A 13,524-nucleotide genomic window follows, 5' to 3' on the forward strand; every position below is an offset into this window, starting at 1 on the left:
TTATATATGTACAGTTGAAGCAATTGCACTGGCATCGGCTACTTCTCAGTGTCACTTCCATTGAAGCCTTATCAGCTTAAATTATAATTGATTGACTTTCTCCTTAAACAAATCCCGCAGATTAGCTGGTGATGTGGTGATCATGCAGTTTGCCGCTCATTGGCTATTGACAAAATCATCCAAAGTATATAATGTCGATAACATTATGGGAGCCTCATTAATGAATTGAAAAGCGCGCATCTTCATTATGACGGACTTTGTAACTATTGTAGCACTAGTCTGATGCGGGATCCTCGATTGTGTGCGTGCGCCGATAACTGTGTGTGCGGTGAACGACGTATCCAAACACGGGAATCGCATTTGTATTGGTGCACACAAGCATCATTATTTCCGTCGTAGTTTTCTCACGCTCACACACACATCGGCGTAAGTAATTTGCACTGAAATGTAACTACGTATTATGTTTATTTGTGTGTGAGTTTATCGGATATTAGTTCTGGTGCAGGCATCGGGGTATTTATTGGTAGAAATTGACAACTCCAGTGATTGTCATAGTGGGAAACCGAGCACGTGTCCGCTCATTAAACATTGACTTCACCACCACCAGCACTTGCAAATCCCAAATTATAGCTTAAACTATTCAAGCCTTATGATTTCGCATTTGTTTCATAATTTAAAAATAATATTCCATTTGAATAGAAAATATTAGCTTTAGTAATGTCAATGTATTGACAAAGACAGGTTAAACTATGAGCATTTTCATATGGAAATTCCAACTAGAAATTCTTATAAGACTTGCTATCAACTAGTTGGCTGCAAGTCTAGCGAAAATGAGCCTTACTGCTAATAGCAAGTAGGGCGTTCACCTCAGTCTAATTACCAGCTCTTTGCATAATATCCAAGGCGTACACATTAGCACTGCAAAATGATCTACAAATTGCCATTGCTGAGACAGACTATAATAATTACATAATTATTTTGTATTCCTTTGAGATTTTTTTCCTGTTTATGATTAGTACCTGCCTACCATGTGTATTAAATATTAAGTTACATGTGATGATGTTAGATCTTTCAATTGGTATTTACAATTTAATCTCATACCATAACCAATAGTAGGTAGGTATCTAAAATACGATTTAAGTCAAATGAAACTTACTATTAGGTAACCAAATCTAATCTTACACCTAAAACCCAAGAAAACTCCACGAAATAGATAAAATCACACAAGGAAACTCATTCACACAACTCGTAACTGTCGCCTGGGCCAATATTTGTTCAGAATATCGCCTGATATAATTTATCACGCATCAACTTAATTTCAAGGACCACACTCGATAGAGCAAACATGGATAGGTAGGTGCGGGCATTTGGGGAGCTTACAAGAGTTTTTGAAGGACGTACTCATCGATTAACTACATAATTGTATTGTTTTTTTGGGTGTTAACTACCAAGCGATAATTACAACCTTTGACGCTATAAATTTAACATACCTACAGGTTGCAAGGTATTCCCTTCCTGAGGTATTTCTTAAATAAAACTTATTTATTGGTAGTTATTTATCAGTAATCAGTAATTTACTGCTTTCATAGGTACAATTAGGTCTTACATTAGAATGGTGAACAAGCTACATACATATGAACCCTGTAAGGGCACTGCAATTTAAGTATGTAACTTACAATCTAAAAATAATATTACATAACATAATACTTAATCACAATATATGTAAATAGTTATGGAAATATTACATTTATTAGATCGTTATATTTCTATTATATGTAATTTAACGTTCAAAAAACTGTTGCTTATAATAAAACCTGTTGTCTAGTAAATATTTTGTAAGTTTTTTGTTACAATTTACAGAGATACTAGAAAGCAAAAATTACATGTTATTTGCAACATTATGAATCTTACAAGCACTATTTTCATTATTTAATTTATGGGTTTAATTAAATATGTATCTCTTAGTTTAAATCTTGTAAGACAAATATTTATGTCATAAGTCAAAAAAATTCTGATAGGCAGCAATTTCATTTTAAATAAGTCAAATACATAAATGTAAATGTATTTTTCCTTTTTTATTGTTTGACGTACCACATTATTACAACCCATAAATTGAAAATACAGTTGATCATCGTTGATTTTTTCATTGTGATTGACATCGGTATTTACAATTTATAGATTCAAATACATAAATTGACAATCTTTGCACTTAACTAATTCAAGTCTAGCCGTCTCCTTATCAGACATATCCGGTGTAAGGAATACCCGATTTCATATTAACATTATAATATATATTATAAATTTATAACGTTATCAGTCACATCCTGCCAGTTATTTATTCATTAGTAATATGATTAGTGCATGGCGTAATCCTCGAATTAGTCAGGCCATTCGTTGGAATTTGAATTACCTATATTCATTAATGCATGCAGATTTTCAAGGAAAACAAATGTTTATAAGATATTAAGATTAATAAGCCGGTTTGCTATAGGTACTTGTTTTTATACCTTTGAGTTGTTTTTTCGTTGATTTTTACTGACGCATCCCTATACAAATAGATATTGAATTATACATTGTTTCAAGGAATAATGACAGTGTAATGTCATTATATTATAAGTACCTATGTGATACAATCAAATATCATTTATTTTCAGGCAACTAAGACCTAAAAACGAACATACCTTAAAAAATTATAAGCTAAAAAAACATGTCGGCAAAACAGTTTTCTGTTGCGGTGTAGAATTCGTCACCTATAGGTATCCCTATACTTTCTGAAATGTTACTACGTGTCCGTACAATAATATAAAACTTTAATAGCTACTCTCGGGATGTCCTCTGTATTAAGTATATAAAATAAAACTCATTTATCAACTTGGGACGGTTTGTGTAATCAGACTGATGATCCTCTGGAATTTAAAAACATAGGTAGGTACTTTGGTAGGTATGTATAGTGTGAGGTTTATACATCTCAATCATTATTCGACTGTTTCGTGATATTGATTATCTCGAAGCTGTCAACTAAGTAAATACATATTATACCAGTCCTAGTTGCTCGGGCATTTGTAGGACACATATCTCTGATAACACCGAGATAACGAAGATGAAGTGTTAATCTTGTATTTTTAACGAATTTTTACTTTATTGATCAGTCGGAGTAATAGGTAGACACGAATGATTCATCACCATACATTCTTATGTAGTGGTAATAAGGATTGTTATTCGGTGAACTTTCTTTAAATGTTTATAAAAAGTATTTTCTCAGGTTCGTGTGTTTGTTGGTTTGTTAATTGTAGAAGTGTCGGCATTGACAGCACTGACAGGCTGTCAGGCCGATAAATTGATCGTAGTTGTTTGCGCAAATGTCTGTTAGATAAGCAACGATTACCATGTAGGTATTTTAATTTGGGTAAACTTAGTACATTCTATGGGAAAGTCTTATCTTTAAATAAATATTATTTTAAGCGATTGACAGTCTAAGTATTTGATCGAATACTTATAGCTGACTGTAGCTACAATTTTACGGTTGACATAAAAAACAAAATTAGTGCGCAGTGTATCTTTGGAAACAAAAACAAGTGACATAAGCGAGCGACCCCTCCTTTTTCCGGTCGGGTCCATTCTATACAAAAATCCATTGAGCGGTCACCTTCGGCTAACTAGGTGAAACTAGCCCGTGAGAAATGTCGGACACATTCAATGTGCACTGATGTTTTAAATGGCCGATTGACTTTGACTCATTGATCGGTAACACGGTTATCAATTAAATAGATGAATCAGAGTTAAATTAAATACTTAGTCTAGAAAACACTCCCGCTATCTATAATAATTAATTATATTACAGATAGTCGATTATAGATATAATAATATAATGCACGTACTACTATACTAGTACTAATAAATTATATAGGTATTCATAGTTATAATTTTATTGTCAATGCAGATTTTTTATTTGATTCAGTTTTGTATAGGTCACGGGAATTAAGTAGCTTGTTTAAGTCAGGCTAGTAGCTTCATAAGGCACCTCATAGCTCATACATACTAGTGACTCAAAGCTTATCGTCACGATGTTTTTTATTAACATATTTGTGTTGCTTGTTACAGGAGAGCATGTGATGCCGGCCCTTGACGCCCGGCGCCATGCCCACGCCGCTGCAGCCCGGCGGCCCCGCTAGCGGCCCGCCTCCGGAGCGCAAGCGGCGCCGCAAGCGCGACGACCCGCAAAGTTCCGCCGCGCTAGAGCCCGACGACGACGACGACGACGGCGACATGAGCCCTGAGGAGGAACCGCGCAACGCGCCCGCGGCTCCGGCGGCGCCCGCGCCGGCGCCGTCATCCGCGCCCGCTCCCACCTCACCCCCCGCTGCTCCCGACGCCGTTGACCTCACCTCGCGGAGAGATTCGCCACCGCTCTCTTCCGATGTCGAGCGCTTCGACGGCAAAATCGTCTACAACCCCGATGGCTCCGCCTACATCATTGAAGATCCCGAACTATCAGAGGGCGAGACGAGCTTATCCGACCTCCCGAAAATAGAACCTGGGTGTATAGTCGACAGCCGCGACAGCAACGTGGTGGAGAGGCAGCTCGAATTCCCTCAGATAGCGAGCGCGTTTTACGTGTCGAGGAACCCATCCCTGTACGGTGCACTTTATGGCAGGCTCGCAGCGGAACGAGCCCGGGCGAGACCCGACGCGCCTGTCATGCACAGCTATCGTGTGTTCAGTTTTCGGGGTGGGAAGGACGCCCCGAGACCCCAATCCCCGTCTGTGGAATGTCCTGTCAGCGTGCCAGTGAAACCAATCCTTATGTGTTTTATATGTAAATTGAGTTTTGGATACGCCAAATCTTTTGTAGCGCATGCCCAGTCGGACCATAGTTTATCATTACTTGACTCGGAGAGAGACGCCTTATCAAGAGAAAATGCTTCCGCCATCATACAGTGTGTTGGAAAAGATAAAGAAGCTTTAGTCTCATTTTTAGAGCCAGTAGGCGCAACGGCGCCACCACGAGCGTCGGCTTCAGGAAGCCCCGCGAATGTGTCAGAATTATCGAGTCCATCAATGGACAAACGACCTGATATGGTGACACCTATTGATAGAGATAGTGACTCAATGTTACCCAACGGAACGTGTGATGAAAGGAGGCCGAGCCCACCGGCATGGAGACCGCCTCGGTCAATAGCAGAAGCTATGATTCCACAACATTCCCTGATCTCCGTTGCACACCCACATACGATAAACGCGTCAGTCCAGCCACGCGCAAGTCCAAATTCTTCTCCGCCATTCCAAGCAACACCTCCAGCATTTCTATCTGGCACGACGATAGGAGTATGTCCAGACCACCTCGGAGGACGGCCGTCTGGAGCAGACTGCCCGAAATGTGAATTAATTTTGAATTCTGGCAGACTGGGAGGACCCCTTGCTGGCATGCACAGTAGGAACTCCTGTAAAACACTGAAGTGCCCTAAATGCAACTGGCATTACAAATACCAAGAAACGCTTGAAATCCATATGAAGGAAAAGCACCCAGAAGCTGAAACGAGTTGTATTTATTGTATAGCTGGTCAGCCACATCCTCGGCTTGCACGAGGCGAAACATACACCTGTGGATACAAACCCTACAGATGCGAAGTATGCAACTACTCCACGACTACGAAAGGCAATTTAAGTATACACATGCAGTCCGATAAGCATTTAAATAACATGCAAGAGCTACAAAATGGAGGAAATCCTGGGGAAGGCACTTTACCTCCTGCTCCTCAGCACACGCCACCAGGCCCACACAAGCCGCCTCTACCGCACCATTCTCCTCTGGGTCAGAAACCAAAGCCTACATTCCGATGCGATGTTTGCAATTACGAGACAAATGTTGCTCGAAATCTCAGAATACATATGACATCTGAAAAGCATACACACAACATGCTTGTACTACAGCAAAATGTCAAACATATGCAGACTTTATCAGCCTTACATCACAGACAACAAAGCCAACAACAGCTGGAAAGCTTGCTCCACTTCCATGGCGCTGGTGATGCCCCTCCACCAAACCCTGAGGCTGCTTTAGCTGACATGGCGTACAACCAAGCTCTGATGATCCAACTCATGACGGGTGGCCCTGGGCCCTCTCCACCTGAACTAGGTGCTCATCTAGATGTCGGCCTAAACCCTGACGCGATGGAGCCTCCACCAGAGCCAGCCGATCCTGAACCGGAGAGAACCTTCCACTGTTGTATCTGCAACTGCTTCTCAACAGACTCTCTCGAAGCGTTGGGCCACCATCTCGCGCAGGACCGCACCAAGATCAGAGAGCAGGAAATCCTAGCACTGGTGGCCGGTCATTACGTCTGCAAACTCTGCACATACAAGACAAACCTCAAAGCAAATTTCCAGCTACATTGCAAAACTGATAAGCATTTACAGAGGTTGCAGCATGTGAATCACGTAAAAGAAGGAGGTCCAAGAAACGAATGGAAGTTGAAGTTTTGCGGTGGTGTGGGAACGGGAAGTGCTGGAGTCGGTGGTGTTCAGATAAGGTGTTGTGCTTGTGATTATTATACGAATTCTGCGCATAAGCTGCAGCTGCACGCAGCTGGCGCCCGGCACGAGGCCGCCGCGCTGTTGTTGAGACATCTTCGCGAGTGTGTGTCGCGAATTCCCCGTGAACGCCCGCGCGTGTACCGCTGTGCGCTTTGCGGTTTCGGCGCACCGCACCGTCTGCCGCTCCTACAGCACGTGCGCTCCGTCAAGCATCTTCAGATGGAGCAAATACATCAACTGCAAAGGCGCTCTGAAGGCAAAGACCCCACGCCTGACGTCGCCGAGCTCTTCCAAGTCATCCCTCAGCCAGCGGAGCTCTCCAGCCCATACGATCAACAAGACAATGGTAAACATAATATGTTAAATTTTGAACAGTAACATTAGACTAAACGCCACTTGCACCATTCCATTAACCCGGGGTTTACCGTTTAACGAATGGAAGTTGAAGTTTTAGAGTTACCATGGTTACCAGTACAATTAGCCACTTGGTTAATGGTTTAACCGCTTAACCCCGGGTTAGTGGGATGATGCAAGTGGCCCTAAGACGTTAATAAAAAGTTAAAAACTCCTATTTATGTCATTCTAATACAAAAACCGTATTCGATTTTGTTTTTATATGTAATGTAGAAATTGATTAATTCAACGTCCACCTTGTTTGCCCCGACTGAAATTAAAGTAGGTAACTAATTTAATAAAACAAAACCTCTTTTTTTAAACCTTCTTTTCATGTTCAGCGAAGTGACAAGTAGGAAACAAGTAGTTTGTTTGATAATTATCGGGGCGTTGATAGCCTATTGTTATATTTTTGCGTTCGACTTCCTTTTAAGCCATTTGTCTTAGTCGAATTATTTCGTTTAAGAAACTCATACCAATTATTAGCCTACTTTATCATAAGATTTATAAATTAGTCAAAAAAAAAGCAAAATATGTGCAACATAAACAAAAACAACATTATTAAAATTAGGAAAAAGACTTTAAAGTATACCTACTTAATGTAAATAATATAGTCGATATTCAAGGCACACAATTTTGAGTATGTACTTTTGCCTGGACAGAAAGACTAAAAATACTATTTTGCCCAAACATTTTTTATGCAATATTATCCTTCAAAAATGTCCGCTCAGCATCTGTTACGCTACACGTCATAATTCAACAGGTTAACGGTGATGATAGTGAACTGATTACATGCGGCGGCGCGTGCGCCCCTCATTTTTTCCAACTCGTGTTTCCACCTTACGCCAGATGTCGCTACTCGCAACAAACTTCTTTCAAAACAACTATGGCAAAATAAATTCATGATTATTTATTACTTTGCCTAAGCATATTTCAAAACATTTTATTCTATAAAGCGTAAAAATCCCATTAAAATTAATTCAACCAGAACCATTACCGGCGTTCGTATCGATAAAGTAATACTGAATCGACTTATGAATGTGATTTCGAAACGTCACTATCGCCTTCAATTTAAACCGATTCGTTCCTTAATCAATTTTGTGTTGCGTTTTTACTTGTGCTTCGGTGGATCTTTGACAGACGTCATGTGTTTTGGGTAAATAGTAAACAAGTTAACATTAGACATTCATTAGGCAATGTTTGCCTCGCCGCGTGACCGTCACTTAGGCAGGCAATCTCCATTCCGAGCAGCATTTAGCGGAGAATTCGTAATCACAATAATGAGATAATTACACACGGACTAAATTTAATTTAAAGCGCGCAACATTAGAACAGGTTTCTTTAATAACGTACGCCTTACACGGTGTCGCCACCAGGCGGAGGCTGTCATTGGCCGGAGGCGGCTCCGCCCCGCGCGCGAGGGAGACGGAAAGAAGATTTGAATTGAGAACGCGAATTTTCCATAAGTACCACACGCGGGACAATGACTCGCATTACGTATGTGGCCATCGCGCATTAAGGATGATTGCCCCTTGTGATGAGGAGCTACATCATCGTACAATGTCGCCGGCCGCATCGCCCATCGCATGTTTATGGTCGCGGTGAAATACGATAAACTTCGAGAGAAACGTGGAGGCGAAAGAAATCCGGCTTACACCATTGTGTCTCATGTTTATGCTTATTACTTATTTTCACCTTATAGAGGACCGTTTTAAACGATCGCTTGTAAGAAAATTTCAAGTTCCCAATGGAATTCCGTTGATTTTAAACCTAATTGCTAAAGTAACTCTAACGACTTGTACGAGAATCATAATATTACAGTATCATAATTGGATATGACGCGTTTTTTGTCCCTTGGTTTCTTTATTCATTAATTTTTCTCATCATCAATTACAATTAAAACCAGATTATAACCGGTCTGAAATTACCCCTTCGTATTGAGTCAAAGAACCAGCTGGATCTCTGTCTGTCTAATAAATTTTTTGCTAAGCAAACTTGTAATATAAGGTTTTTTTGTTAATCTTGGAATTCTCATAAAATGATCCCTAAATAAATTTAAAGAGGTTTAGCCAGATTTTGTCTTTCAAATCTTGTGCATGTGTGCAATCAATTTCCAAAAAGCGGAACACAAAACGCAACACCTTCGTCTCGGCAGCAAAAAATCGTTCAGGCTCCATTGTGTTACTGACGCCACATTGTAAAAATCCTGACCTAAATCTTGCAAAACAAAACTTACATCGCACTGCACAATACCTACTTTACGACGCTATAACGATGTGGTGTTTCCTTAGAAAAGACCCTTTGTCCATTGACAAAAAGCGTTGGAGATGGCATTTATGCAGACAAGGTCCCTTTACCTGGGTATTGTTCTTTGCTCCCGCCAGACGGTGGGTCGGCGATTCTCCATCATAAATAATTACATTCACTGGTCACTTCGCCCTGGATTTAGGGTCAGTTGCGCTATTATTACTCGGATTTACTTACTTATCCCTCTCCCCTTCATTAGATGTAACGGTTTTAACTGATTAAAACTATGGAACGGGTTCCGAGCAGGGGACACGACTGGTTTCGGATCTGCTCGACTGTGAGATATTTTTCAAGTTTTAATTAAGGGAAATATTAGCCCCTTATTACTTAATTTTTTGCACTGGCTGTAACTTTGATTAATCCAAGAAACGGCTGCAAATTGTTACCTAAAATGTAAGTACCTATAAGATTTTGAGAAATAAAATTTCATGACCCATTTTTCAAATGCACGTTGAATTCTTTTGTTTGACGGTTATCCTCGGATTTATTTGTGTCATTTTTTCTGTATCTTAAATGAGTACAATAGCCGGGCAGGCTGTCAGTTGCTCATCTAATAAAGCGTGATTGTAACGTTACTTAACGAATCTGCGCCCCTGCCGGCCGTTTCTTTCACCTTCCTTATTTGAGCGTAAACAATGCGGCCAGCTTCTTTCACACGCCGCGGACTTATCCCTGGTCAAATAATAATTGCACTCTCACATATCTCCACACTACCTGTCCCCCTCGCACCCACCGTCATATCCGTCAATGCATTTGATCCAATGCGAAACGAAATATTCGAAACCTTTTGTAATAATGAACAATGATTGTTTGCCCGTCCTGTATCTTCTTTGTGTGCGAAATTACAATATACTTGTTACCTTAGCATTAATGCATCTGTGCGTGTGTGCGTACGGGATGGATAGAGCGATACCTTTGTCTTGCCGGGACATCGCAAACAAAACGAACCTACTAATAATATAAAGGAGGAGATTCTTATTTTTAACTTCGATTCAGAAAAGTAACAAACGTTCACGCCGAACAATAGTGAGCTTCATTTATAGAAATAATCTTTTTTGTAGATGAATCTCGTGTATAGGTAGACATTGTGGACGTGCGGCTTATAGATCTGTATCCATTCGCAGTGCGGATTCCGTAGCGGGAGGTTCGATGATCTATTTTTAACTTATACTGATCCTGTAACCTACTTACTTAGTGTTTATTTTTAGAACATGCAAGTAGAACATAACTCACGTATTTTATTTTGTTCACAGATAACAAAGAACCGGTCGATCAGAAGCCTGAATTGACGCAAGAACAGAAAATGATGCGATTTTTGGAACAACATCAACAGCAAGCGCAGCAACAGCTACAACAGCAAATGCAACAGCAGCAACAACAACAACCGTCGCAACCAGGATCCGGTGAAAGAGACGAAGAACGAGAAACTCCAGGCCCACACGCTTGTCCTTACTGCAATTTCAGTTGTGGAAGCGAGAGCCGACTACACGCTCATGTGACCGCATCGCACGGAGACAACGTCAGACACTTCATTTGCCCGCTTTGCCAAGACGCATTTAAGGAAAGGCCAGCTCTTGAACGACACGTGATGCAAATCCATTCCGTCAACTCTGAGGGCCTGCAGAGATTACTACTACTTGTCGATCAAAGCCATTGGCTAAACGGAGGTGCCCAAGCGCAAGGAGATGGACGCCAGGGCGATGAGGAGCGAGAGATCTCATCACCACGCTCTGAAGGAAGTGCGGACGGAGAAACAGAACGATGCTCAACTTGCAATCGCACTTTTCGTAATGTGGACGAATTATGTCAACATCAAAACGAATCTGGTCATTTCGAACTGAAACAAACACCTCAAGGCCCAGGTTACGTTTGTTGGAAGAAGGGCTGTAATCGGTATTTCGACACCGCTCATGCGCTACAAAATCATTTCAGAGAAGCGCATGCCCGCAACTCCATCGCTAACATGTCTGTATCTGAAAAACATGTATACAAATACCGCTGCAATCAATGTAGCTTGGCTTTCAAGACTGTCGAAAAACTTCAACTTCACTCACAGTACCACGTTATTCGTGATGCTACAAAATGTGTACTCTGTGGACGAAGCTTTAGATCCGTTCTTGCTCTACAAAAACACGTAGAAACTTCACACCCAGAACTATCTGAAGAAGAGCTCGCTGCTTTCAAACGTAGTCTGGCCTCCAACCCTTTGCTGCAGGCGAGCCAAGGAACAGCTTTAGATGCTGCTACAGCAGAGCTATTACGCAAAGAAGCTCTAAGAACGCCTGAAGATGAGATGGCTGAACTGGAAGACAGAGATTCAAGTGCTACCGTAGCAGATGAATCGGGCCACAACGATGCCGAAAACTCAGATGACTCCATTATTTACAAAGACCAACAGTTCCTAGAAGACTACCTAAATTCACAAGCTATGGCAGAAGATTCTTACAATGATCCAAATAGAAAATACAAATGCCACAGATGCAAAGTTGCTTTCACTCGTCAGTCTTATTTGACAGCGCATAATAAAACACTCCTACATCGAAAGGGTGAGAAACTCACATATCCAATGGAGAAATATCTTGACCCTAATAGACCATTCAAATGTGATGTATGCAAAGAGTCGTTCACACAAAAGAACATTTTACTTGTTCATTATAACAGCGTGAGTCATTTGCACAAATTGAAACGAGCCATGCAAGAACAACAAAATAACAACAACCCTCCCGTTTCACCGGGAGCTGGCTCGGCGCCTTCCAATTTAACCCTAACACCTAAAAGCACATCAAGTGAGGAAGATGAACGCAAGCGCTACAAATGTAACATTTGCAAAGTAGCCTATACACAAGGCAGCACTCTCGACATTCATATGAGATCCGTGCTACATCAAACGCGAGCTGGCAAGTTGCAAGAACTCGCGGCCGCCGGACACGTGGACTTATCGCGCCCTTTGGTAGAGCAGCCGGACAGAAACGACCCCGCTAAAATTTTACAAGACGTGTTGTCGCCGAAAAATACATCCCCTTCGTCAACGAGCAGTGGGGGCCCGCGCTCATCGCCCCCCGCGCGGCCAGGTAGCCCGCGCTCCCCTCGCGCAGGTAGCGCCTCGTGCGATCGCTGCCACGCGTCATTTCCTACCGGGGAGTTACTCGACGCACATCGCGCAACTTCATGCCCGTTTGGCGATGCGCGGGCACATTCGCCGCTAGCTGACGCAGACGCAGCTGCTCTAGACGAGATGGTCGCCAAGGGCAACCCGCCCAAAAGAAACTCGCAAATGTACAAACAACTACTTGAGACATTTGGCTTCGACCTCGTCATGCAATACAATGAAAACCAGCGGCGAAAAATGCAAGAAGAACGAGAGATGGCGCGCGCGCCGAGTCCGCCACCGCCGCCGCCCGAGGAGAAGCCTCCGGATGGTGAAACCAAATCGACGTGTCAACATTGTAACAAGGAGTTCTCTAGTGTGTTCGTGTTAAAAACTCATTGTGAAGAAGTGCATAAAGATAAAGTTCCTCTTGAGTTCCTGGAGCAGTTCGCTGAACATTTCAAGTCGGAGTACGAGAGGAAATCTGGTGCGCCTAACTCGCCGCGTGCTGCCTCGCCTGCGCCTCAAGAGGAGAGGTCGCCCTCGCCCCGCGGCGAGAGCGCCGGCAACTTCAGTAATGAGAACGGAAACGGTACTGGCGAGGCTCAGGCCGGGGCCTTGCTGGCGGCTCAAGTGCAGGAGATGCAGGCCGCGCTGAACATGCTACAGCTGCAACAACAGCTCGGTCAACTGCACCCGATGGTGGCTCAGATGATATCGCTGGGCCTGCCGCTGGGTCTGAACGTGGGCGCCCTGGCTGCCATGAACCTGCAGCCGCCGCTGGTGCCGCTGATGCTGCCCCCGCCCCCCTTCGACGCGATGCCTTTCGCTCACGACGCTCAGATGAAACAACAACAAATGTTGCAGCAACAACAACAGGTCAGTTGTAATAAATTATAAGTAATAAATAATATGAATTGGCTCTGTAATGCAATTTAAAAAGTTAAACGAATCTTTCATAGCTGTTGGCATTGGCATTCCTTGTATAAATAAATAAATAAACTAAACGCCTCACGTCAACTTACTAATCAGTTTGAAGTTAATTTACTAGTTTATTATTATTACATACTTGCACAATCAATTAGGTACCTAAGTAGGTTTAATTAAGGAATAATTCCGTACACGGCGGGAAGAAGTTGAGTTTGATAACTGGCGGGAAAAAATTGAAGAAATTTGAACCTTATGTAATTCTATTTAAGGCT

At 42.2% G+C, this 13,524-nt stretch overlaps 1 protein-coding gene across 4 annotated transcripts in view; it reads left to right on the forward strand.

Moving 5' to 3' along the window:
* LOC134669026 (zinc finger homeobox protein 4) overlaps positions 1 to 13,524 on the forward strand; it is a 152,887-nt gene that overhangs the window by 36,323 nt on the left and 103,040 nt on the right. For all 4 annotated transcript variants that reach the window (XM_063526545.1, XM_063526546.1, XM_063526547.1 and 1 more), the window contains exons 2-3: positions 4,102 to 6,880; positions 10,488 to 13,201. In XM_063526545.1, the coding sequence (XP_063382615.1) occupies positions 4,138 to 6,880; positions 10,488 to 13,201 (5,457 nt within the window). In that variant the 5' untranslated portion in view covers positions 4,102 to 4,137. The remainder of the gene's footprint in view (positions 1 to 4,101; positions 6,881 to 10,487; positions 13,202 to 13,524) is intronic.

Source organism: Cydia fagiglandana, chromosome 11, assembly GCF_963556715.1.
Source record: "Cydia fagiglandana chromosome 11, ilCydFagi1.1, whole genome shotgun sequence".
NCBI classification, from domain to species: Eukaryota; Metazoa; Arthropoda; class Insecta; order Lepidoptera; family Tortricidae; genus Cydia; species Cydia fagiglandana.